A 25,159-nucleotide genomic window follows, 5' to 3' on the forward strand; every position below is an offset into this window, starting at 1 on the left:
TGTGTGTGTGTGTGTGTGTGTGTGTGTGTGTGTGTGTGTGTGCGTGTGTGTGTAATGAGTCACTGGCATGCGAACGGCAGAAGGCCGCTTCCTCTACAGGTGACACCTTTGACCTCTCATCTGTTCCCTGTTGGAGGAGAGAGAGAGGAGGGGTACGATGGAAAAAGGAGGGACACAGAGGTATGCAGGGATGCATTCTTTACCCAAAACACAGCAATAAACTGACCTGAAAATATGACAAATAGAACATGTTAAAAACCCCTTTAATCTCTGCATACAAGTGTGTGGTGAGCCACTGTGTTGGTTACTGCTACATGCAGAAAATTAAAAATACTCCAGCTCTCCCCAAAGACAAACAGTCATTGTGAGCCATGTTTTTGGGGTAAAATGTAAAAAAGTTAAGTTGCAGAACTAAACATAAATGGACAAAGCATCAGTACTAGAGGTCGCTCCACATCCTCAGTCATGCACAACAGTTACATGCTCTTAGCAGTACTCAGCCAGTCAGTACATAAATAAATACATAAATATATTACTCTTTGCATTTTATACACAGTATATATTAGAGTGAGGTATTTCAACCATCAAACAGCACACAATAGTTTTTTTTTTATAATTTGCTTAGAAAACGCCTTTCAGGAACAAGGTGTGCCACCTTAAAATAAAAAAAATAATCCAGCTCAGTAGTGTCTCAGCCCAAACAGAATCTGCAGACTTGCTCTTTTTTTTTTTTCACTCTTTTAAGATTAAGTTAACAGCAAAACTGAGCAAAAGTAATGCAAAAATGCTGCTTAAGTATGCTGAAATAAATATTCACTGCATTTCAGTTCAAACCTTGAATATGAGTATGTTATAACATGAGTAACATCTGCCTCCTCAGGTAGGATGTAAACATTCCACATGTAATTAGAAAATGAATTTGCCTGATTTCCTCACTTAATTTTTGACATTTCTCCAGTAAGTTTGTTCTTAAGTAGCAGAAGCACAATGTCAATAACACACAAGACTCTCATGTGTGTGAAAGTTGTGAGTTTTTAAGAGCAGCATGTCTTCGGTTAATATCGGCATTAAATCTGCGGATGTGTCTTGTTCCCAGCTAATAAATCATTTGAATATATGTTAAATGTGAGTGCACAATTGAACATTAACATAGAAGGATGTAATTTAAATTTCTTTCCTCTCCTTCAATTCTCACTAAAGAGCAAAGCAGGAACACAGAGGAGGGCACAGAGCTCGCAGGCACATGGCACATTTTTTCCCTCCTGTCTCTTCTTTCTTCTCGTGCTCTTCTCTCTCCTCCTGATCTTGTCATTTTTCTGCTTCATTAGGAGACCTGGCCTCGCAGTCTGGACAGCCTCTGAGAGAGTTCATCCTGATAACGATACAAAACAGGTACAGTAAGGTGACATGACGAGCCACCAGCTAAGATCAAGCCAAAGACTGGCAGTCCAGAACTCTGAGACTCATCTTTTCCTCTTCAAGTGTGTCAATTTTAAAACAGCACAACTTAAGTACTAGTTGCCAGGAACTTGCAAAACACAGAAACCCCTTTTTTGGTTCAGACTGCGCCTCAAATCAGACATAAAAACATTCATAAATGAGGCAGTTGGCGTATTGGTATTTACAGTAAAGACTGTCAATCAATCCTTGAAGCCTCGGTAGCTGAAAGCAAAAAGTTTGTAGTTAAACAGCGTCTGCGGTCGGCTTGAATTACGTTGGTTACAATGCATTCCACTGGTGAGCTGTCATAATGGAAAACATAACAAAACATCTTCAAGAACAGCTCGAACACTTCCTGCCACGTAATCCACCTTTCCGCTGTCGATCTGCATGATCTCAACGTTCTACACAGTCATTGTTTGGGTTAAAAAAAAAAAGGCTAAAAATACTGCGCTGTGGTGCTGTATCAATCTCAGTGACGCTCCACAGCGTCTTTGAGCCATTTTTGTAATTGTGATTGTTCTGAATAAGTGGGGCACAGTGGAGAGATGTACTGAGCTGCGCAAGTGTTTCTGTGGATATTAAAATATTTTTGTTCCTTATGGAAACTCGTCAATACACACTATGCGTGACTCCAGCTGACCACAGCTGCTGTTCCAAACAACAAACGTCCACGATCGTACAGGAGGTGACTGTTTCGCTGGTGTATCACTTTAACTTTCCATGCTGGTGAAACAACTTAATGTGTACCGATGAGACTCCCAAAAGGCAATAAGGATAGTGTGTGAATTCTTTTTCTGGGGAGCAAAACACCAAAAATAGTGACAGCATAGCGAAAAGAGTGGATGAGTTACCTGCTCTGATGATGCAACAGATGAAGCCAGTGCGGAAGACTGGCCTGGAGGGAGCTCCAGGTTAAGATCCAACCTATAATATAAACCCACACGGGAACAGTTTTGTTAGTTTCTTCTTCGTTGCTTCACTCTTACAGAGAAATGACTAAAGGGGGATTATTAAATCCACTCCGACCACCATTTAAGACAGCTTCTTTAAAATGGTTGAATTCATCTTAATGGGCTTTCTGTATAAACAGTAAAAGAAGTTTGTTCCAATATTTTTTTCATGAAAGTCATTTAAATAAAGCTTTTAGTACAAATTATTCTGTGTGTCTTACTTACTTAAGGTTAATGTGTCTATTTTAACAAGTAGACGTATGTTATTAATTCACAGCATTTATATTAAGCCTTTATCAGTGCTTTTGTTTTTACTGTTTAAGTTTTCAAACTGTTTAAAGATATAGGCCATACTCACCCTGCTTCATCAGCCATCTCATGCAACAACATATCCACTTCATTCTAGGGACCAAGCACATAATCATTTAAAAATTAAGCGTTTAGAGGATTAAGTGTTTGAGTTATTGCTCAGGTTAAAGCAGCAATATGAAAGAACTGGTTCTGTTGACCTCAAACTCATACTGTAGGCGCTGTAGGTTTTTAAAACAGCACCTCTGCTCTGCCAGATCTCCTTTTATAAATAAAGGTTAAAAGATGCAATATGTAGGAATTAGCCACCTGTCAAATTCTTTCTCCAAACTAATAGAGGGCAGCATATCACCACTTAGCAGACTCTGCCTGAACTGGGCACTCTAGGCATTGGCAGAGTCTTGGTGTTGTTCACTATTAGACTATTACATCTTGAGGCACACTGAAGTGGCTAGGTGCTAGCTGTTTAGCATTCAAACGTCAACAGGTAGCTAACACAATACACAGATGTCTTTGACAAAACACTGAAGGTATATTTCTTCACTTTCTCTTGATAAAGTTGTAAACAAAAATTCTTACATATTGCACCTTTAATGCTGCCTACATATAAGAACACAGGAGCATAGTTTCCCCTGGTGGTAAGGGGAGAGCACTTATTACCTGAGGTGTTGTCAGAGTGGTGGTGCTGCCCATTGTGTCTTCCATCTGAGCCGTCTGCACATCAAGAGTTTCAAATTGGTTTTCAAACTTGTCCATTAATGCAGAGATCTGTAGAGAAAGACAGACAGAGATAACATTTCAGAAATCTTATCACTTCATTTTTGCTTGATTTTGTTAGTCTGTCTGCATTCATGTCAGCTTTTTACCTTTTCCAAGTTCATGCTTTTAAGTGTAGCATCCATAGATTTGACCACTCCAGACATGGATTTAGATACCTGGACAAAAAACACACCAAATAATGTGCTGAAGCCTCCGTAGCCTTCTGATTCTTGTACTGGTGTTGTTATTTGCGATTCAAAACAGGACCAGTGCAGTTAGAGTCAGACAGGGAGATAGCTCCAAAAGCTAAAGTGTTGTATCCTGATTCTTCCACTAGGTGTCACTTTCACCTTTTTAACTAAACACTTTGTCATGAGTACCTCTCATTACTTAGATTTAAAGGATGACATTCACTGAGAATTAATCTTGTTAAGGCCAACCTACCAATAGTTGACTAAATTGGAATAAAGGGTTTTATTATTAACACTATTGTGTTCATGTTTTATGAGACAGGCAGCAGCATTATAACACACACTAAGAGGTGTTTTTCAGCAATACCGCCTTACACTGTGCTTCCATTTCTATAGACACTATTATATTCTATTCCATTAAATAATGCTTTTCCTTCCGTGAACCTGAATTAAAGCAATTTAAAGAGGCTGTTACTCTCATAAGAGCGACAAGCTAAAAGCCTAAGTCTGAAGCACATATAATGACACTACATAATTGGCAGCTTTTTGTTTGCTTGTCTGCTAGTCTTTTTTGCTCACTCTCACTCCCTCCCTCGCCTTTATGTGGGACTTTTGACTGAGTGGATCTTACGCAGAGACTACTTTGCCTTTTTTTTACCCTGATATGGTGACACTCTGCAGCTCTTCACATTCTGGAATAAGACATTTTAAAGCGTTCACCGTGTACACTTTGAAAACTACATGCACAGTGAAATGTCTGGTAAATATACACACCCATATCTACCACAGTCGTGTAACACATTTATACCAGAATAACTACAATCTGGGGAAAAGCTTTCTACATTTTTGTCAGTGAACACAGAGGGGTATAGGTAAGTGTCAAAACTTGGATTCCTTTTGATACCACGTGTTTAAAATATGTATTTGCATTTCAATGGTACTGAAACTAAAGAAAAAAACAGATCTACAATCAGATTTTGAACAAGGACTACACATATCATGGCAAATGTGCATGCTATGTTTGGTGACTTGCTTTGCTCCAGCAACCTGTTTGCAGGCTGTAAACTTCAAAATAAATACATTTAAAATGTGTCCTATTTTGTGTGCCCAGGGCTATTTTTCTTTATGCTATGGTATTAAATGAGTCATCAAGTATTGTTTGTTTTGTATCAGTACCGTATCAAAGTTAAAACATTATGGTATGACCTTAGCAGGCCATCATTCTAAAGATATCTACCAAGAAGATGGGAAGAGGTTAGGTTAATATAGCGATGGCTACTGGGTCTGCTGTTTCTCGGAAATTACAACAGCGGGGTGCCACTACAGCTGAGGGGTTAAGATGTTGCAAGATGACGCATCTCAACCTCAATTCTGTTTATCTCTTCCTACTGTTAAAATATGATTTAGGCAGAAAATGCCCCCAAAATACCAAAACAAAAAACAAAAAACTAACAATAAAAATATGTTGGTTAAAAGAGGGTATATTGAAAAATAAATGTGTGTCTGCAGTAATGTAATATGTTTGGCATGTTTGTCTCTGGTTGTCCTACTTGCTTTACCTAGCATCAGAGAGCAAGACCTGCAGTCCTGACCTGGTTCATGGTGACAGCAGTCTGGACCCTGGAGGCCACAGCATCCACACGTGCACTCATCCTCAAAAAGTTAATGGACTGATGCTTCTGACGGATGGCATTCTCTGCATGGATCCTGGCTGCCTCCATATTGCCCTTCTGGACAGCCTGAGGAACAAATGAAAGAGACGTACAGATTATAGCTACACTATAACCCAGCCTTTTCCTAAATCCCGGCCTCTTGAATTGTTTCAATTCAACAAGCCAACCTGCTTCACTTTAGTCTTCTCTGCCTTTTCTTCTTTGTCACATTTCTTGGAGTTGCGATGTAGTTCCTTGGCAGCAAACTTGAGGTTGAACAAGTGTTCTGTATGGCCAGTCAAGGGATGGCTTATTTCAGGAATACTTCTATACTGGCATTAAAATATATATACCGAGTATAAACTGAAGGACCCACAGGGACAGAGCTAACTCACCCCAAAATGTTGTAAATATGACAAATATTGTTCATAAACAAAGTGAAAATGGAACAAACGAGTGATGAGATTCGTTAGCACAGCTAGCTAGCTGAGCATCGTTTTCCTCCATCGGTTGAGTGACTGGGCAGAAGTTACAAGCTAAAGCTGTCAGACTAGCTACTAATCTGAGTTTACATTTGACCAGCTACTGCTACTGCGAGGTCTACCGTTATGTACTACACGTTAGACAACACAATGAAGGATACTCTCCATATTCGACATGACAAAGGTCTCTATCTGAGACAAAATAAATCCCAGTCTCCTTTCACACAGCTACACAGAAGGATCCAGTCATACACTAGTGTTTGTTTTGATTTTGTTCAAGCTAGCGCACGTTCGTCGCTGTGACGAGGCGAGAGGTCTCACTCATGCGTACTTCCGCATTCGCTTGAAAAGCGGTTAAGCGTATTTTGCCCTCATTTTGGAGTCACACGACTCTGTCAAGATTACTAAAAAGATTGTATTTTCCTCCGTGGGAGCTTCGGGTATTTATTCTGTGGATAACGTCTTTGTAAAAGGCTAAATGGTGAAAATTAGGCTGTTCTTACATGACGCATGCGCAGCACAGTGATGTTGAAGCGGCACTGATTTCACAAATTTCACTTCATAAGTTGTTTTGTAATTGTTGTTGGTTTTTTTTTGATCTACCTATATACCTATACGTCTATGGGCTTATTATAAAATAATAACAAATAATAAACATATAAAACATTTTAGACAAAATAAATATGATTTTCTCATCCCTGCTGGATAAATACATCGATTCTCCGGATCGCCCATACATACGTGGTCATACCATCACTTATTAGCTATCTTGACATCTCTTGATCCCTGACTACATCAGCTACTTCTGTCCACTTTCATCTTCGTCCCACCGTCACGATTTTTGCATGGCGTGCTCGCGCCTCCTACGTCACGACTGTTCGAGGAGTGGACGGGCACGCGTGTCCAAAGCAGACAAGTTCCATCCAGGCTAAAAATAGTTTGTACCCGGTATCGGTAGGTTGTGGTACACGTCTAATGACGTCATTTGTGCTTTTTTGGAGAGGGGGTAAATTGACCTTTTCTACTGAGCCGCTCGCTGTTTGCCTTTAACGCTTTCATTCATGTTTCTGTCACTTTATTTCCGGTGCATCAACGCGTGTGTGTAACATCTGTAAACGATTCTTTTTGTAAAGAGAATGGGAGGCTAGTCTGGACGGGCTTGTCGGTAGTTAAAAGATGGAGCAGCTAGACAGCGAGGACATGCAAAACGAGGAGAAACAGGATTTTCTGGGGAGAGGGAGAAAAAAAGATTCCGGTGTGTGCGTGCACCGGCCAGTCGACGGTGGCTGGGGGGTGGGGGGGATTAACGACTGGGTCAGGGGGAGGGAGCAACATGGATGACTCATACTGTATCTGCTGATAGTCTGTATGGACTCCGTATGAGATATAATGATGCATTAGAAGTGGATGAGAAGCGGTTCATATATATATCTTGTATATCTTGTAACCTACACGGTCAGCCGAATGTTAGTAGGGTCCTCCCAGGTTGACTCCTCGAGGTTTAAGATAGCTGCATAACCCAAACATCGAACTCATGGCTTAAAATGCCTTTTTAACACACCAGTGCTGGCATGATAAACTTTTTTCCCTTTATCCAACGAGCTCACTTAGGTGATATCCATGTATCCATTTAGTTTATTCAACCGTTCATTCAGGAAGTATGCCTACAATGTAGGCTACATGCTTTAGCTAAGGTTCCCACTTTAGCTTTACTTTTGTTTTTAGAATTTACCTCTTAAACTTTTATTTTCCAGTCGAACACAAGTGCAGGCACACATTAGCATTATGTTGCACCTGTTAACCCACCGACACGACACAAACGAACACACTGCTGTGACCGTAGACTGCTACACACACACACACACGCACGCACGCACACACACGCACGCACACTCCCCAGTCATAACTGAATGACGGCAGGTCGCTATGGAAACTGCGTTACGCTCCGGGCGGCCGGAGGAGAAAACAAGAGCGCGAGGACTCGTTTCAGTCTTCGTTTTCAGCACCACGCGAGCTCCTGGACAGCGCCCGGATGAACTCGCGCACAGACTCGAGCCCCACATGCCTCATAAGGGACAGAGCAGCATCAGCAGCGAGCCTCGCCGGGGCGGGTAGGTACCTGAAAAGCAAAACAAACCCACGTAGAAGAAGAAGAGACGCACACTCCCCGGACCTGAAGCTTGGTGGATACTCCTCGAGGTTTATTTCTACAGGAGCCGGTCGCTCCCTCAAATGCCACAGCAACAGGTAAGACCCTCCAGCTCCGTAAAGTTATATCATTCACTTTTTTTCTTTTCGTTTTATTTCCCTCTTGGCTGAATGGAGCATACAAACCGGTATTTAATGTAAGGGTTTTGTTGTTGTTGTTGTTGTTGTTGTTGTTGTTTTTCTTTCTTTCTTTTTTTTTTTTTTTTCATCTTGGCACTCAGAAGTGCATCTGGCCTTTATCCTGCCAGGCACTTAATTGCGGTTAATTACCCTCACCTGGTATCTCAGGAGTAAGTAAGTGCGTGATTAGACGATCAGAGTGACGAGCGGCGGGGCAGAGACAAATTCAGCAGGGCTCTGGATCAGGTCCAGTCTATCTTTTAGGTGGTGAAGATACAACTATAACATCCAGTTACTAGGAAACAACTTTAACTATTTTTTTTTAGAGAAAGTATTGTCAGGGAAAGTTGAGCAGCGACATTTTAACGATCCTATATCTTACACATATTTGACCAAATCTCTGGTGAATATTGCAACTCCCATTTTAACTGTAGTTTATGAGATAATATGTGCTTAAGTGAATGGTAAGGTAAACTAAAATAAATAATATTTAGGTATATTTATAATATCACTGTATAATTTTAAAAAGTCTGAGACACGGGGCTGCTCGAGATTTCTATCCACGTGACAGAATCCCCCCCTTTACTAATGTATATAATTTATACTGAAGATGACACCCTAAGTTTACAGAGCATGATTGTTTGTTTGTGTTTGTGTTCGCTCGTATGAGACCCTCCGTTTTGTCGGGTGTTAAATAGCCACAGATTATGTGCGAGCTGAGCCGATACGCCTGGATGAGTCACTCAGGCTGCAAGTTTGCAGAAGAGTGCGAAAGGGGAGGGGGAGATACAGGGGCTAGCTGGAAAACAGTCCCGCAGTGCCTCTCTGCCTCCTCAACACATTGTTCCATTGTTTATATGATCTCTGTCAACATCTGGAAGCTGTATATGTTGCCTCTGGATGAATATTACTTATGGGCAACTTGTAGTTTGTCTTGTTGAAGCGGGGCTCAGACAGATGTTTCATTCGCAGCAGTTTTTTTTAATTTCATGAGCGTTGTGTCTGAGACTCAGTTTCTTTGTCTTCTGGTAAGCACCCTCATTTCTTCTTGAATGAGCAGAGGGGTTGCCATTTGTGGCTTTCCAGTTGCTATGAGGTGACGTGCTGGCCTTTTTATTGTTTGTTGAAATGTGTGCAACATGAATTAGATTTACAAACACTCAATAATAGATTGTTTGTGGTTGCTACAGACTGTAGCCCTCTGGTGTCTGACAAACTGCTACCAGAAAGCATCCCATTACTGCTCATTAGTATCCCAATGTTTACCCTGCTAGTATTGACAAATCATAGCAATCAGCAGCATTCAGCTGCAACACTGAGTGACATCTATTGATTAAAGCAAACAAAAGATCATAATGGGCTGCTACAAGCCACAGTTGCACACTCAAACACAAGCACTCACTCCCTGGAACACTTTGATGCACACCCACAATCACACACTCAATCACAAAACAGAGACTCCTCTGACTGACTTGGTTAGGCAAATGTTGCACGGTTTATTGGAAAAATGTGTCCGGTTTGTAGAGACTGACTGACAGAGTCTGGATGCAGAGGATGGGCGCCGAACTGCCAGGAGGATTACACATGTGAAAGCCAAACAAAGATAATTGGCTGATATTAAATCCCACTTTGTTCCAATTTGTGCTACAGTTTACAAAGGTGTTATATAAAAGCTTGTGTGCACTCACATGAGTGTACGTGTGAGAGTCATTGTTTATAATGTATACACATGCTGCACACACAGACACAAAAACAGATGTGTGTCTTTAATTAGTGACGTTGGTGTGATTAATGCAGTCTGCTGGTGATGACTCATTCGGCTTAACCCTTGCTCCTCTGGTGGAAACAATCAATAAACAAAAGATTTAGTCTTTAGTCATGTTATTATTATTTTTATTATTATTATTACTACTATTACTATTGTTATTCTCATTATTTAAAAATATATTATTATTATTATTATTATTATTGTTATTATTATTAGTATTAGTATTAGTATTAGTATTAGTATTAGTATTATTATTATCTTACACAGAATTTTAGATTTAAGTACATTTTTATTATTTTGTGTATTACTTTTAAAATAACTGACACATTGTATCTGACTGAGATGGAGTGTAAATAAGGGACTGATTGTTGTGGTAAAAACCTTGGGTGGTAAACACTATAATGTGTTTCAGATTCTGCGATTCCAGTCAGACAACCTCTCCTAATTTGTTGTGATCTGGTTGCGCAGTGGAAGAATATTTATGCAAAGCCCATCTATGTTGATCGCTCCATGTGTCAGCTTGTCAACACAGCAGTTACATTAACATTGTGGAAAAGCTGTCAGCCAAGCTGTGATTTGCAGACAGCAGACTGGCAGGGAGTGTGCATGTGAGCGTGAGTGAGTGCTAAGTGTGTGTGTGTGTGTGTGTGTGTGAGACAGAGAGAATGCAAGAGTTAAACACGTAGCACATTTTGTTGGGGAGTTGAAATAAACTCTGTTCCTCCTTCCCTCCCTTCAGGGCACCAGCATGTCGGAAACCAAATCCAGTCAGAGATTCCACAGCCTGAACACTGAGCAGGTGGAGGTTCTCCATCAGGTTTTGTCGGAAGTGGTTCCGATCCACGGCCGTGGGAACTTTCCTACGTTGGAGCTGCGTCCTCGAGACATCATCATAGCTGTGCGGGCCAGGCTGCAGAAGCAGGGAATCGCAGTGAGAGATGTTCGTCTGAACGGCTCCACAGCCAGTCACGTCCTCGTCCGAGACAACGGGACAAGCTACAAGGACCTGGACATCATCTTTGGAGTCGAGTTGCCCAGTCAGGAGGAGTTCCAGGTATGAAAAGGAAGCAAGTTAATGTAATATGTGCTCATGGGGTCCAATCTCTAGCATTAAAAACATTAATTCTGTTACATGTGCAACACCGAATCTAGCTCTAGGGTGTTGCTGTTTTTATTTTTGAGATGCCATGTTGGTAATAGCGCCGTTGTAATACTATACATAATTTGATTGTAGAAATTTTAACCATAAGGCTGAATCAATTGTACAGGTTTTAATATTTTTTATTGCATTATACAAAAAACTTAACCTCAAGGGCACCATAATATTCACTTTATGCATAGCAAAATTGCAGTCATTAATTGTAGCTGGCATGTTGTTGACCTCCTCTCCTCCCAGGTGATCAAGGAGTCAGTTCTGGGCTGCTTGCTGGACTGCCTGCCTGCTGCGGTCAACAGGGAACGGATCAGCAGTGCGACAATGAAGGAGGCCTACGTCCAGAAAATGGTCAAGGTCTTTAATGAGCACGACCGCTGGAGCCTCATCTCCCTCTCAAACAACAGCGGCAAAAACCTAGAGCTCAAATTTGTGAGCGTGTTGAGACGGCAGTTTGAGTTCAGCGTTGATTCCTTCCAGATTATTCTGGATCGTCTTCTTGAGTCCTACATGCAGCAGGAACCACAGCACAAAAATAATACTGTTGATCTTAAGGACCAGCCTAAAGAGAAGAATAAAGACTCTTCCTCTCTGCTTAAACAGGCCACTGCTCCAGAAACAGAGACGTCTTCTGGTAGAGACTTATCCAGCAAAGAGGAGGATCAGATTAGCCAGACACAACAGGAAGATGAGGTGCATGAAAAGGAGTCCCAGACAGAACTCTCACAACAAACAGAGCAGTCAAACCAGGCAGAACATTTCGAAGTTGAAAAAGAAGACAAAGAGAAAACACCTCCAGAGTTGAAAGAAGTTTCAGAACACACGGAAAAAATCACTGAGACAGACTGCTCTGACCAGACATCTCTCAACCTTTTGTCAGATAAGAAACAAACCTCTGAGGAAGATGATCCATCAACTCAGACTGAACTCAGACAGGAACCAGAGCTCACAGACAAAATCAAGGTAGAACAGTCAGAGCAAAGCCCATCCTGTGATGGCCAGCAACCAGCACATCCACATCACAAAGAGCTATCTGACCACACAAACCCCCCAGATGAACAGAATGAAGTCACGGAGCAGATGGGACAGTCTGAGCCACCAGAAACCTCAAACGAAAACCAGACAGAGTCTCTGAACCTGACAGAAGAACAGCGCAGTACAGACTTCTCTGAGTGTTTCGGTGATGATCAGATACACATTGAGAAAGATGAAACACAACATGTGTCTGCCCCAGACTTGAACACATCTTCACATGCAAAGAATGAAGCAGATTTGGCAGATGAAAGAAAAGTAGAAGCAGAGACAGAGAAGGAAGAAGAGAGGGAAAATGATACAGATTTAAGTGAAACAACAGAGGAGATTTTAGCTTCAGAAGCAGAAAATATAGACACACAAGGTATTGATTGTTCCTGCTCCACCTCTTCCATATCTCTTTCACTTCACAACAAACAGCCTACTGGCACACAGGATACACTGGAGATTCACAGCACACTACACACAGATAAAACACCTACCACACTTGATGCTGTCGGCCCTCCAGATACTCAGGATATTTTACCTGCACCATCCAGCCTTGTTTCTGATAAAAAGACCTCCTCTTGTAAGGCCTCAGAGAGGCTATCTCACATGGTGGTGCTCAAACACTCCTCTCCCAAACCCCCACGGAGAATGTGTAGGAAGGTTACCCCCAATCATCACCACAGTCCAGTCTCTGAAAACGAATCTGGCATAGTATTTTGTCAAGATCCAAACCCCTGCCCCGGCCTTGAACCTGAGATAGCCTTTAGACCAGAGCCAACACCTACCAGTTCAGACCCTCCAACTGCCCTGACAACTAGTATCTCTGCAAAAACAAACCCTGGGCCTGAACCCAACCCAACCAGTGATCTAGCTTCAAGCCAAAACCTTACCTCAGCTCCTGATCCTGCCCCTGATATAATCTCCACCCCTGATGCAGATCCCACATCTGCTTTACCTCAAGAGCCATCATCCCCTGAGATAAACACAGAGAGTTCATGTGAGATGAGTATTCAGAGCCTGGAAGAGACACCATCTACACATATGGCTTCTGATGAGCCAAGCCAGTCCACCCTTATAGAAACTGTCCCTGCACCCAAACAATCAGAGCCTCTTGACTCAGTGAACATGTTAGTTTCACACACTGATGCATCCAGCTCAGACACCCAAGAACCTGTACATACCTCTGAAGTTGAGCTCAGCGACGAAGATGAAAATGGAGAACTAGGGACCAACTGTATTGACTTGAATCAGCTAAACGGCAGCCCACAAGAGACCACACTTAGTTCACCCTCCTCCTCCCACTCTGTCACACCTCCTGCCTCCTGTCTCACCCCTCCTGTGCTCAGTCTTTCCCCTCCCTGCTTTAGTCCCTCTCCTCCCAGCCTCAGCCCTCCCCCATGTCTGACCCCACCGTCTCACTGCCTCTCATCTCAGATGCTGAGTATTGTCAGTTCTGCTACCAGCCTCAGCTCTCCACCCCTGAGTATCAGCCCTACCTCTTCCTGCCTCAGCTCGGCTCCTTACCTGACCCCTCCTATGCTTAGCCTCAGTCCTCCTCCACTTTCTCTAACCCCCCCTTCCCCCTGTCTCAGCCCGCCCCTCCTCTGCCTCACTCCACCAGTAGAGTCAGAGGACCTCGTACCTCAGGTATCTTCAGACATAGAGCCTTTGATACTGAACAGTGAGGAACAGATTAAAGAGTCCTCCTGTCAGTCAGGAATTCCTCTCCTACAGTTGGAGGATAAAAAGGAACAAGATTATATCTCATCATTGCCTCAGGTTGCAGAGCCTGTTTCTTTTCCAATCACAATCCCGAGCTCCACCTCACCTGTGCTGCCTCCGTCTCAGTCGGAAGGCCCAGAGGAATCGCCCCCCCCAAAAGCCGATGAGGCATCCAGCTCTGTGCCTGAGAACAAAGAGGTCCCTAAGGTAACAGCAGACGTGACTGAGCAGAGCAACGATCCTCAGGCATCTGGCTCAGTCCCTGCTGTCGAAGTCCTGGCAGAAAGCATGTACGGTGACTTTGAGGCAGCCATGGACCACCTGCGCTACCGCCTAATCGCTACCAGGAACCCTGAGGAGATTCGAGGTGGTGGCTTGTTAAAATACAGCAACCTGTTGGTCAGGGACTACCGACCAGCCAGCGAGACTCAGATAAAGACGCTTGAGCGCTATATGTGCTCACGCTTTTTCATCGATTTCCCTGACGTGCAGGAGCAGCAGAGGAAGATCCTGTCCTACTTGAAGAACCACTTTATCGGTGAGGAGAGAAGCAAGTACCAGTACCTGATGACACTGCGTCGTGTGGTTGACGACAGCACAGTTTGTCTGATGGGACACGAAAGGCGTCAGACTCTGAACATGATCACAGTGCTGGCGCTTAAGGTTCTAGGAGAGCAGAACATTATCCCCAACACAGACCATGTGACATGCTTCTACCAGCCTGCCCCGTACCTTGCCGAGCACAGTGCCCCCTATTTAGCAGAACCTAGCTACTGCAGCTACTACATACCCCAAGGGGGATCCACTCTGCTTTACCAACCGTACCCCTTACACCTGCACACACAAACTGGACTTGTCTGACACACACAAGCATACTCATGATTATACAAAACACGCAGTTGAGCACGGGAAGGTGCTTGCCATGTAGAAAGTGCTGGAGAATGGAAATATAATCCAGGGATAAACTGTTTGGTCTATAATAGACCTATGGGGGTGGGATTGAGTGGGTTTTTACAGTAAACTCCCAGAGCACTCTGTATGGTTCTAACATGATTATATTTAATTATCTGGGCTTTGTGGGAAAACAATAATTCTTCCGATATTGTTAAAAATTCCAGAAAATGCTGTATGCACTGCATGAGTCATAGCCCTTTGGTCTCCCTAGGAAACCAACTGTGCTGTTGACATTCACAGCCATGCACGGGCACACATATGCACACACACACGCACACACACACACACACACACACACACACACACACACACACACACACACACACACACACACACACACACACACTTCCAGGTTCTTGAATTCTTGTACACTCTTTTCATGTTCTTACTGTGTCGTTCTTAATGGGTTTGTTCAGAATGTGGACCTTGCCTGTGGTTGATATATTGTGCATGGATAAATTAGGACTGTTCTCTCACTGCCAAATACTGTGTGACTACTATGCTTCTTAAACAGTTTAATGTAACTTTGTTAATCCTTTACTGAAGGGGTGTATTCTGAAAAAATACAGAGGGGCAACTCTACCAGTGTGTACAGTACTTTGATTTGAACACACACATGCATGCACGATACATAGACACAAATACATTCAAACAGACATACAGTATACTGTATACAAACAAAATTAGACATGCATGAGTAGCTAAGTATATATCCTGAAGTCAAGGCAAAGGCTTTTAATTTAATAAAAATCAATCTATTTTTGCAAGACTTTCCAAGATAATACTCAGTGGTAAACAGACTGGTTAGTTCCTACAGACAAAATGCCTTTGCAATAGACTGTACAGCGTATTGATTACAGTATATCGTGTGCGAATACACTGCATTGTTTTCAGGTAAATTGTGTTAAGATGTAGTGCTTGATTCCTTTCCCTTGTGGAGTCCTTTCTGTAATCATGTGAAGTACTGTACCATCTAGTGTTGATTTATTTAATGCTAAAGTTTACTCCAGGTGGCCAGGTTATAACCATCTTTGGGTCATCTCTAAACGTGGCAGACGCGGATCTGTCTAAAGCAAAGGAATTACATCCAAACCCTGTGTGACTCCGTATGAATCAGCATCCTCTAATTCAGCCAGAATCAACACGAAACAAGTTCAAATCCACCTCAAACCCGTTTTAATCTAAGTTCAAAGCCGTGCAACAGCAACTATGACCAAAGATGGTTCGGTAGGGAAAATCAAGTGCCTAAATGTGAGACATCATCGGCATGTCTTTATCTCACTGCACTGGGGATGTTATTGGGGTGGGCCTGGGGCTGGGTTGGGTGTGTGTTCAGTTGTTGACCCCTGTTATTGCTGCCTGTTTTGATGTCTTCTTTAATGTAGTCCTTTGTTGTAGATTATTCATGTACATTTTGATAAAAAAAAAAAAAATAAAGGGGAAACTCTACAAACTGTGAGATGTGAGAGAAAATGAATTCTTTAAAGAGAAAAAGAATTCCAACACCTGTCTTTTCTTGTTTTTTTTTTGTTTTTTTTTGCTTCATTCTCATTCACAAGCTTCTCCCTCCTGATGACACGCTGCACAGCTTACGTATCCTTCCCATGATTACGTTCTGCAATGATCCACTTAAGCGTGACCATCAAAGCACAACGGTGCCCAGGAGAGCGACCCAGAGCTGCGAAATTCTGTCTGTGTGAGGCCTCTTATTGCAAATCACCTGTCCTTTAGATGTGTTTGGACTGGAATGACGCACGGTCTACGCAACACAGCAGGCTCAACAATGTGTAAATGTGAGCAGAATATGGTTTGCGAGGTGTGAAACTGAATGGGGAGAGGCGGGGGCCAGAGAAGAGTGTGTGTGTCTACACGCGTGTGTGTGGGAATATATGTGCAGAGGCGGCATCAGGTGGTCCCTTTCTCAATCTCATAATTGAGGAGACATACAGTATAATGAAACAACAGGGCTCACTCCTTACTCCCTCATTGTCTCCCGCCTTCACACCACCGATAAGTCGTGGGCACTGAGGGCGGGGGAGGGGGGGTATCTCTTTCTATGGAGGGGTCTCATGTGTAATGGCAGGCAGTAGCTCTGTCACACACCATCTATTTACACACACTATAGGCTTGCACTTGGCAAGGGCAAGGTCGAAAACATGTGGCTCTCTGGGAGAGAAGAAGCGAGCGTGTGATCTAATAGGTTCTGTATCAGCGTCTCACAGACCTCTGAGCCACTCTTGTCCACTCGGGGTTTCCATAGAGACAGAGACAGGCAGCACGGTGGGCGCAGAGAGCATGACGAAAGACAGGGAAGACCCACACGGCAAATGAGAGGGAGAGAGATGAAAACATGCAAAAAAGCAAAAGGAGGTGGGTGAAAGTGAATGATAGTGAACCTGTACATGGATGGATGAGAAAATAGAGTTGAGGAGGAGACAGAAAGTGAAGGACAGAGAGAGAGTGAGTGTGTAGGGAGGGTGAGGTTGGAGATAAAGCCAGAGGAGCAGGGGAGACGGTGGGGAGAGAGCGTGGGAGGATGTCAGGCCTTCAGTCACAGGGGAGTCACTGAGGTGGCTGCAGTGACGACAGCCGTGATGTTAAGGCAGGAACACATGCACATACACAGCTGCACGCACATCAAATTTCCTAATGGCCTGCCCACCCGTCCACCCTCAGCAAACAGTTTGAGGCAAAAAAAGAGAATACATCACCCACACATCTGACTCGACATCTCCTTGGTATCATTTTGTACTCTCTCCTACAGGTTTGACGACTATAACACACTATTTAAAGGGTTTTTTTTGTTCATCAGAGAAGGAATGCAGCCGAGGGCACGTGCAGCCTCTGCAGTCTAAATAAAAACAAAAAAAAAAAACTGTAAGAGGCTTAAGGCATGAAACGGATCACTCCGTCTACAGTGTGAATCGAGATAATTGTGGCTGCTGCCACGATTTATCCGAATCTCCCTTCAGCCTGTCATCCAAATGAATTCCTCGGTAACTTTCTGTCGATTAGCAGCCCCTTTAACGTCTCACGTGGGAGCAGCGTTGATTGAATGCCATGATAGTCACCACTGAACCTGCTATTATAAAACACTCACTGAAACCATAATCACTTATGAGGGTTTTTACGCTCCTTTGTAGACAGGATTGCTGTTTCTGTGACTGATGAACAGCAGGTACTAAAACGGATCTGTAGTATTCACCATTCATAATTCTGTTTCATTCACTACAGCCTCCCCCCCTTAGCCTGCAGCACCCACGTCCTCTATCTTCCCCCTGCCCTCCCCACCCACTGTGTGCCTCCCACCCACCTGCTTCCTTGACTGCTATGACTCAGTCTTCCAGCTGAGGGTACAAGAGGATAAAAACCTGGATGAAAAACAGCCAAGAAAACCATTTTACTCAAAGAAATAGAGCAATTGGCAAAGCAATTGGCTGCCGCATCTTTAGTTTGATGCACACACACACGCGCACACACACACTCAAACACTCACCACCCCCACATTGAAATTGATGCACTCTTACTTTTATCCACTAATTCATCCTTAACAGCAGAAAAAAATGGGAAGGCAGTGAGGAGTGTGTCAAAAATAGTTTTTCATTTCTCTAGATAGAAGTGTGTGTCGTCACGACTCTGTGACATAGACGGATGATTTCTTAAAGGCAAACCTGCCAAATGCACGCCATACACGGAATGTGAATCAGAGAACCTTGAGGAATCGAACCTGTCGATCACATTACTTTGCTACTCCGCGTGTGACTTCAGCCCATCTGTGCTGTTTTTCTGGCTTGTCGTTACTTTAACTCCTCTCCATCGGACTCAAATATAGCAGGAGGGGATAATGTTTCGTAAATGATGTCTGCGCCTCCCGTCTGCATGTCTCTCACACATCAAATCCATTCAGCAACCTTGCTTCATTAATTATGCAAACTAAATGCAGCGTAATGGATTGTAATGGTAGCCATGTGACAAAGGCACCAGCTTACATAACAGGTGATCAATCAGGCGGACAAAAAAGCAGATTTACAACAGAGTGAGGGCTTTAATTCACTGAGAAAAGGCCACACAGCTGTACATGCAGCTGGCTGGTGTTCAAGTTTACCAATTATTTTACCTCACACAGCCGCCCATGTGCCACACTCCTGCTGCACATAAATCATCGCAGCGCTCTCGGCTTGGGCTTGAGTCTTCCAGGTTTTTGACAGAAAGCCAGCGTGAAGAGTTTGAAAGATGTCATCCACCAAGTATTCAAATCAAAGATATTACATACAGTTGCATTTTGGGAAGTGTTGGGCAGAGTGTTACTAGTACTTGACCCGTACAAGAGACCAATCGTGTAATTCCTTGGCCTCTGCTTGAGGAAATGCTGCTAGATTGTGGATTTGTCTGTGCTGGATGGTGTCACAGGTTGGATCTTTGGTTCAGTCATTTCCTGTTTTACTCTGTAGTTCATACTTTCCACATCCTGTCTTTGTCTGTTTTCACTCCATTTTCATGCTCATCTGTGTTTCATTATTCTATCACCCCTGTTTATATCATGGTCTGGGGGAATACTCGATTCTGATTGGCTGCAGGATGTCCATTATAATTTTTGAATATTTTATTTCCATCAGTCCTTCAGTGCCTTATCCTCTGAACACCACAGGATGGTGAGTGTAACACACAAGCTGAAGAAAGCACACTTCCCCTCTAAACTTACTGATACGTGAACAATCACACATCCCGTTCGCTGTTCAACTCTTCACTTCAGGCTGTGGCCACCGTAATGTTACACACGGCCGATCATTTTTTTGTGAAAATCTTGATATTTATTTGGGGACAATGACATGACTGGTTACAGGGGTGGACGGGCCATCTGGCATACCGGGCACCATCCCAGTGGGCCGTTGACCCAATGTGGGCCGGTCTGGTCCGCTATGTTTGTCTGTTTTTTTTTCTTCTCTAAATTCCCTCCAATCGGGCTGGCCAATTGGCTACAGAGGACTAGCAGTGTGTTACCAGCATCGCCACATACAATTGGTCTATTTGTTTGTCACTGTCAATCAATCATGGGCTGACAGGCTCAGATAGCCCTGACAGTGCTGTCAATCACTACACGAACCAGGGTGGGGCCGGGTTGGGACCTTGATGGGCGGACGGGACAGGCTGCTGCTGAGCCAGTAGTAACATTATTGAGTATGGTAGTAGTGAGCATAATTGAAACTGTCGTGTCCGCAACTTGAAAATGGGTAAGAGGAAGAAACGCCCGGGTGGTGCTGAGAAACAGCGATTAAAAAAGTTGAAGTCTCTGGAGGTGGAGGCTTCTAAATGTGCGAAGTTGATGGACCTTTTTGGTGCCGGGACCACCAACCTGCCAGCAGCCACAGGTGCTGCTGCACCGAGAGACGAGGGAGGAGGACCTAATGATGACGAGTGAGTGGAGGCAGACACGGCCTGTGTCCGAAATCATTCACTATTCCCTATATAGTGCACTATATAGTGACTACGCCATTTTGTAGTGCTGTCCGAATGTCTAGTGGGAAATATTATACCCTATATAGCGCACTCAAAGTATCCCACAATGCATTGCGCAAAGTAGTGTACAACCGATGGTCACTAACCAAGTAATAGTTACCATTATGTGTTGCGCTGCGGACGAACGCATGGAGGTTTCAATTCATGTTTCAACTGCGCGACAGTGGTGATGTTATTAACGGCGCCGGAGTAGTGTCCGAAAGTGTGTTTTCATTACTGCCGTTGAGCTCACTATATAGTCCACTATGTTTAACTCCCTATGTAGTGACTAGGTAGTAGGGAATGAGTGGGTGATTTCAGACACAGCTGTGGTAAGTAACGTTAGACTGGGGCTAAATTTTTGAGACATGTCCAAAACAAAGTAAAAAAATGTTTTTACACTTAATCTAACTTTGACAATCTACGTTAACATGTGACAGCATAGTAGCCCAGAGTTGAAGGGCTGTGATTGCTGGTAGTTGTGGTTGATTTTGTTCAAATGTGCCGAATTGTGATACTATGAGTTTTTATTGTTCAGGAGTCGTTCTCCCTCTGTTCTATATGTGGACCTGTTCTCTCATTTGGGACCACTGTTAGAATTTGGTTTATCAGGTATTTTTTAATGTTGTATAAATTCATACTTCATAATAATAAAAATTTATAATTTTTAAAAAGTTTTAAAAGAAACGCACATCCCTCTCATGTAGACCACTTGACACTGAAGAGTTGTTCCCCCTCCGTCCATGTTCCAGGACTTGCTCTCTCTCTCTGCCTCCATTCTCTGCCTTTACTGCACCAAAGTTTAGCTGCTGACTCTCCTGTAGTATAGTGAGTTTATCATTTTTTTAAGTTTTCTGAAAACATACTTACTTTGTGATGATTAGAGACATCTTGACTTGCTAGAAGTTCTTCTATGGTGCTTGCGTCATCCATCATATCTGAGACCTTCATCTTGACTTTGTGAGTTTATTATGCAACTTGTTTTGTCTCAGATTGGAAAAAAAAAAAGTTTGATTATGATTATTTCCTTGTTGAAGATTTTCATATTGATGATTTTAATTTTCCAACATCTGCATATCTTTTAAGTTCAATTAACAGTTATGGAGGTAGGTCTTAGGCCTCTTTTGAGACTTTTAAATCATCCTTCATGACAGATAAATTTGTTCACTAGGTGTCACCACATCACAAAAAGGTTACTCAGCTACATATACTTGTCAGTACACAGATGCTGAGTACAAGTTCTGTTTGCTGTTTCTTGCAGGTCATGAATTTGATGAGGAGTGGAGCTGGCTGGCTGCAACACATACTTGTGCACACACGCATATATGAGAATGCATATCTATTCAGTCCTGTAATTCTTAGACTTTTTCACACAGCTATGGATATTTGTTTTTTCAATTCTCTTTATAGTTTTCTTATGACTAAGTCACTGTTAATACAAATGAGTTCCAGCTCTAATGCTGCTACTGTCTGTAATATGTTTCTAGTTAGATTATTTGTAAGGATATTTTGTTATTATTGTCCCTGTTCGTCCTTAACTCCCTGTCTCTGTCTCTTTGTCTCTCTCGCTCTCCTCTCCTCCTATCTTGCTAGCATAGCGTTAGCTTTCTGGCTCATCAGTGAGCGGACTAGTAAATCTCCCGTAGTCATATCTAAGGTCCGTCCTCTTCACTGGAGGAGTGCAAACGTTTCCGTTGCATAAGAACCTTACGGGAGGGTAATGATTGTTCCAGGTATTAGTCAAACCCTCAGGCTTTACCAGGGAAACTACCGGTAACTTATGGCTTGTGAAAAACTTTATATTTTGATTGTAAAATGCATTAAAATATAAATTAATGGTCGGAATTTATTTTCTTTGGCAAGTGACCATGTTATAAGCAGGATAATGCCCTTTGAGATGTCCTTAATCAGGAATTAATGTACTTCGCGGAGGCAACCGTCCGACGCGCTCTGTGTCATCTATTAATTCCTGGACTCTCCTTTGCCCACCTTTTGTTGTTTGCATTTTTTGATTTTAGACTTTGCCCATCAGCTTTATCATTAAAGCTCAGACTTAGGGCAGATTTTTGGTGACAGTCCAAAGGATGTGACTCTATGGACGTCGTTAGCAAGTTAGTCTAGAGTCAGCAAACAATAACTAACATTATTACACGGCTCTACTTAATGCTGTAGAATACTCTATTTACTTGAATGGGCCTTCCCAACGTTCGGTGCTCAATTATTTTCATATAATTGACCGCTGCTAAGCATATTTGACCGTCGTCAAGGAAAGTGGCCTTTTTGCTTCTGATTCCCATATTTCGTAGCACTCCGCGCTCTACAATGTTTGCTCCGCACGTAGTCCGGTCACTTATCAACCCAGTGTATTCGGTCGCTAAGCAACCTCAGCTAAGCTGATCTGTAGTCTACTTCTTATCGTACTCCTAGGCCACTAGTATGGATGACTTTCACATTAACTTTAATATTTTTGGAAAATACGGTTATTTTGAGTCTTGGCAAAAGGCTGAGCTGTCATCACCAGTCAAGAAAAGAAAAAGAGAGGAAAGCAGTGAAGAGGGAGAAGCGAAACGGTGTCGGTTTGGCAAGCTATATTTCTCTGCTATAAACACTATGAACAAACAAATTGTAAAAAGCCGTGTAATAAGTGGGATCATGTATAGAACGGCTTCGCGTCGGGTTTGTCCTGTCGAGACTTATTTTCCCGATAATGACCGCCGTTCTACACATTATGCCTTACATGTTCCACAGATCCCCTTTAAATGCAATGTCTATCTATTACACTTCAGAGGGAATTCATGTACTGTATTAAATATTGCTTTTAAGATCAAGCCAAACTTGTAAAACATGTGATATGCCTATAAAATTCCTCTTTCTTCTCCCATCAAAATGTATCTTGTGACCCTCTAGAGTAGTGGTTTGCATGGGGGGGGCAATTGTTGAAAAACATGTGCTAAAGTGCCCTCTTCTTTAGCAAAACACACTAAACTGCCCCCTTGGCTGGTGAAAACATGAGAAACTGCCTCTTTAGGTGGCAAAAACATGTGCTAAAGTGCCCTTTTATATTTCATATATTTATAAATTATATATATTATATATTTTAGCTAAATGTTGCTTCAGCTTCCCCTCTACAACAATAGAGCAACATTTTCACAGTGTTGCTTCAATATCTATATAATAACATCATATGTAAAGGTAATAAACACTTTTTCACACTTAAAGGGGTCTGTGGAACTTCTGTGTTGTGTTAGTTTGTTTGTATTAGCCGACTCCATTTCTTAAACTAATGTTAGCGGTGAACTGTTTCTCTGCCTGAGTCCTTCACAGGATTCCACAGTCTAGCAGCATGAAACAACTTAAACAAATGATCCACCGGCTAGTAAAGACAGCTGAGAGAAAGATGTGGGATGGCCGTTACATTACAAACTGCCCACATATGGCCAGTCAGAAAAGTGGTTAATATGTGTTAATTATGACATATTGTGACATAGAGCCCCTTTAAAACATCTCAAGCTAATAATACTCTGTTTACTGCTTTTATTACTGAAGTACAATTTTGAGCGCAGGACTTTACATAACAGGGATAATGGCGTGTTTCATTCTCTGACTAATACTTCTCCTAATGCCTATGACAGAACTGTGTTACTGTCTGAATGACGGTTTGACATCATCGGCAGGTCAGAGATGAGACTCTGTTCTGCGTGTCTGTGTTGTGTGTGCGTATATGTTTCATGTCTGTTCTTGGTTGGGGTGGGTCTGTTTGTGTGTGCTGATGTTTATGGCTGTGATCTGTGGCACTGCCGCTGTTTGCAGTGAAGCATGTATTAGCATGGGACTGGAAGAGGAGGGGAGTGTCTCACTGCTTGTGTGTGTGTATGTGTGTGTGTGTGTGTGTGTGTCTACACTGATTGACGTCACAGACGCCCACTCATTTCCATCTTGTCTGCGTGTGCGGAGAGAATAGATCCCCATCTGCATCCAGCTCTTTTCCCCCCTGCACGCTCTCCTCTCCTCTCCTCTCCTCTCCTCTCCTCTCCTCTCCTCTCCTCTCCTCTCTGCCCCCTCTCTCTTTTGTTGTTCTCCCTCACCTCTTGGTACTTTCTCTTCCTCTCCCTCTCACCCCTGCCTCTTCCCATTTACTCAGCTCTTTGTACATCCCACCCCCGTGGAGTGCAGCCAGCCCCGCAGATAAACAAGACAGTCGAACACAAACAGTTTAGGACAGCCAGACAGCAACATCCTCTCAGAGTAGCATATGAAAGAGCCTTGCCACTAAACATCTGCTCACTTCAAGCATCACTAAGGTCCGGTCTGTGGGGAGGACATTTGACTCAGGCTTTTTAATATTTTTTTTTTTTAACACAAAATGTCAGTGCGTACCTGTTGGCAACTTGTGTCTACGCACATAATCCTCCTGTGTGTGTATGTGTGTGTGTATGTGTGTGCAAGAATGTGCAAAAGTGTGACGTCCTTTCCACAACAAATGCTCATCCACATTCACACGCTGGTATCCCTGGTGACGACAGGACATCATTTAAATCACTTTCCCGTAAAAGGTCATCCTCATCCTTTACGCAGAGAATTCCCTCCCCGTTCTTACTACACACGCTAACGCACGCGGGGAAGGTGTGTCTTTGTGTGTGTGTGCGCGTGCTCACACACTCATTCCCCCCCCCCACCGCCTCGATCCTGAGCAGAGTGATGTGGACGGCGGCTGTGAATGGATGAGTGTGGGGAGGAGACAGAGGCTGGAAGTGCGTGGGATGACAGAATAGGATGTGCACATGTTTAAAAAGGGAAATGGGGCTATTTTAGTCAACATATCATAACCCATCAGAGAGTTAGAGAGGACAGGGACGAGAGTGCACACTGGGGGGAGCGTGTGTGTGTGTGTGTGTGTATGTGTGTGAGGCTCTGGGCACGGCTCCCTTGTGA

General features: G+C 43.1%; 2 protein-coding genes across 4 annotated transcripts; one reads left to right on the forward strand and one right to left on the reverse strand.

The window, feature by feature from the left end:
- Window positions 1-247: 247 nt before the first annotated feature.
- LOC119007537 (charged multivesicular body protein 1b-1-like) lies at window positions 248-6,240 on the reverse strand. The gene is made up of 8 exons (XM_037077298.1): window positions 5,948-6,240; window positions 5,493-5,590; window positions 5,245-5,391; window positions 3,569-3,637; window positions 3,363-3,470; window positions 2,752-2,795; window positions 2,295-2,367; window positions 248-1,372 (listed from the first exon to the last, which is right to left on the reverse strand). Exons 1-8 carry the CDS (start codon window positions 5,961-5,963, stop codon window positions 1,325-1,327), a joined length of 603 nt encoding a protein of 200 aa, XP_036933193.1. The 5' UTR covers window positions 5,964-6,240; the 3' UTR covers window positions 248-1,324.
- An 898-nt stretch (window positions 6,241-7,138) lies between these two features.
- LOC119007535 (flocculation protein FLO11-like) lies at window positions 7,139-15,313 on the forward strand. Of its 3 annotated transcripts, none has more exons than XM_037077295.1 (3): window positions 7,139-8,033; window positions 10,622-10,936; window positions 11,279-15,313. In XM_037077295.1, exons 1-3 carry the CDS (start codon window positions 8,019-8,021, stop codon window positions 14,636-14,638), a joined length of 3,690 nt encoding a protein of 1,229 aa, XP_036933190.1. In that variant the 5' UTR covers window positions 7,139-8,018; the 3' UTR covers window positions 14,639-15,313. The 3 variants fall into 3 exon arrangements, with proteins under 3 accessions (XP_036933190.1, XP_036933191.1, XP_036933192.1); XM_037077296.1 differs by lacking the exon at window positions 7,139-8,033 and adding an exon at window positions 8,296-8,378; XM_037077297.1 differs by lacking the exon at window positions 7,139-8,033 and adding an exon at window positions 8,402-8,517.
- Window positions 15,314-25,159: the final 9,846 nt, after the last annotated feature.

This window comes from Acanthopagrus latus, chromosome 18, assembly GCF_904848185.1.
Source record: "Acanthopagrus latus isolate v.2019 chromosome 18, fAcaLat1.1, whole genome shotgun sequence".
NCBI classification, from domain to species: Eukaryota; Metazoa; Chordata; class Actinopteri; order Spariformes; family Sparidae; genus Acanthopagrus; species Acanthopagrus latus.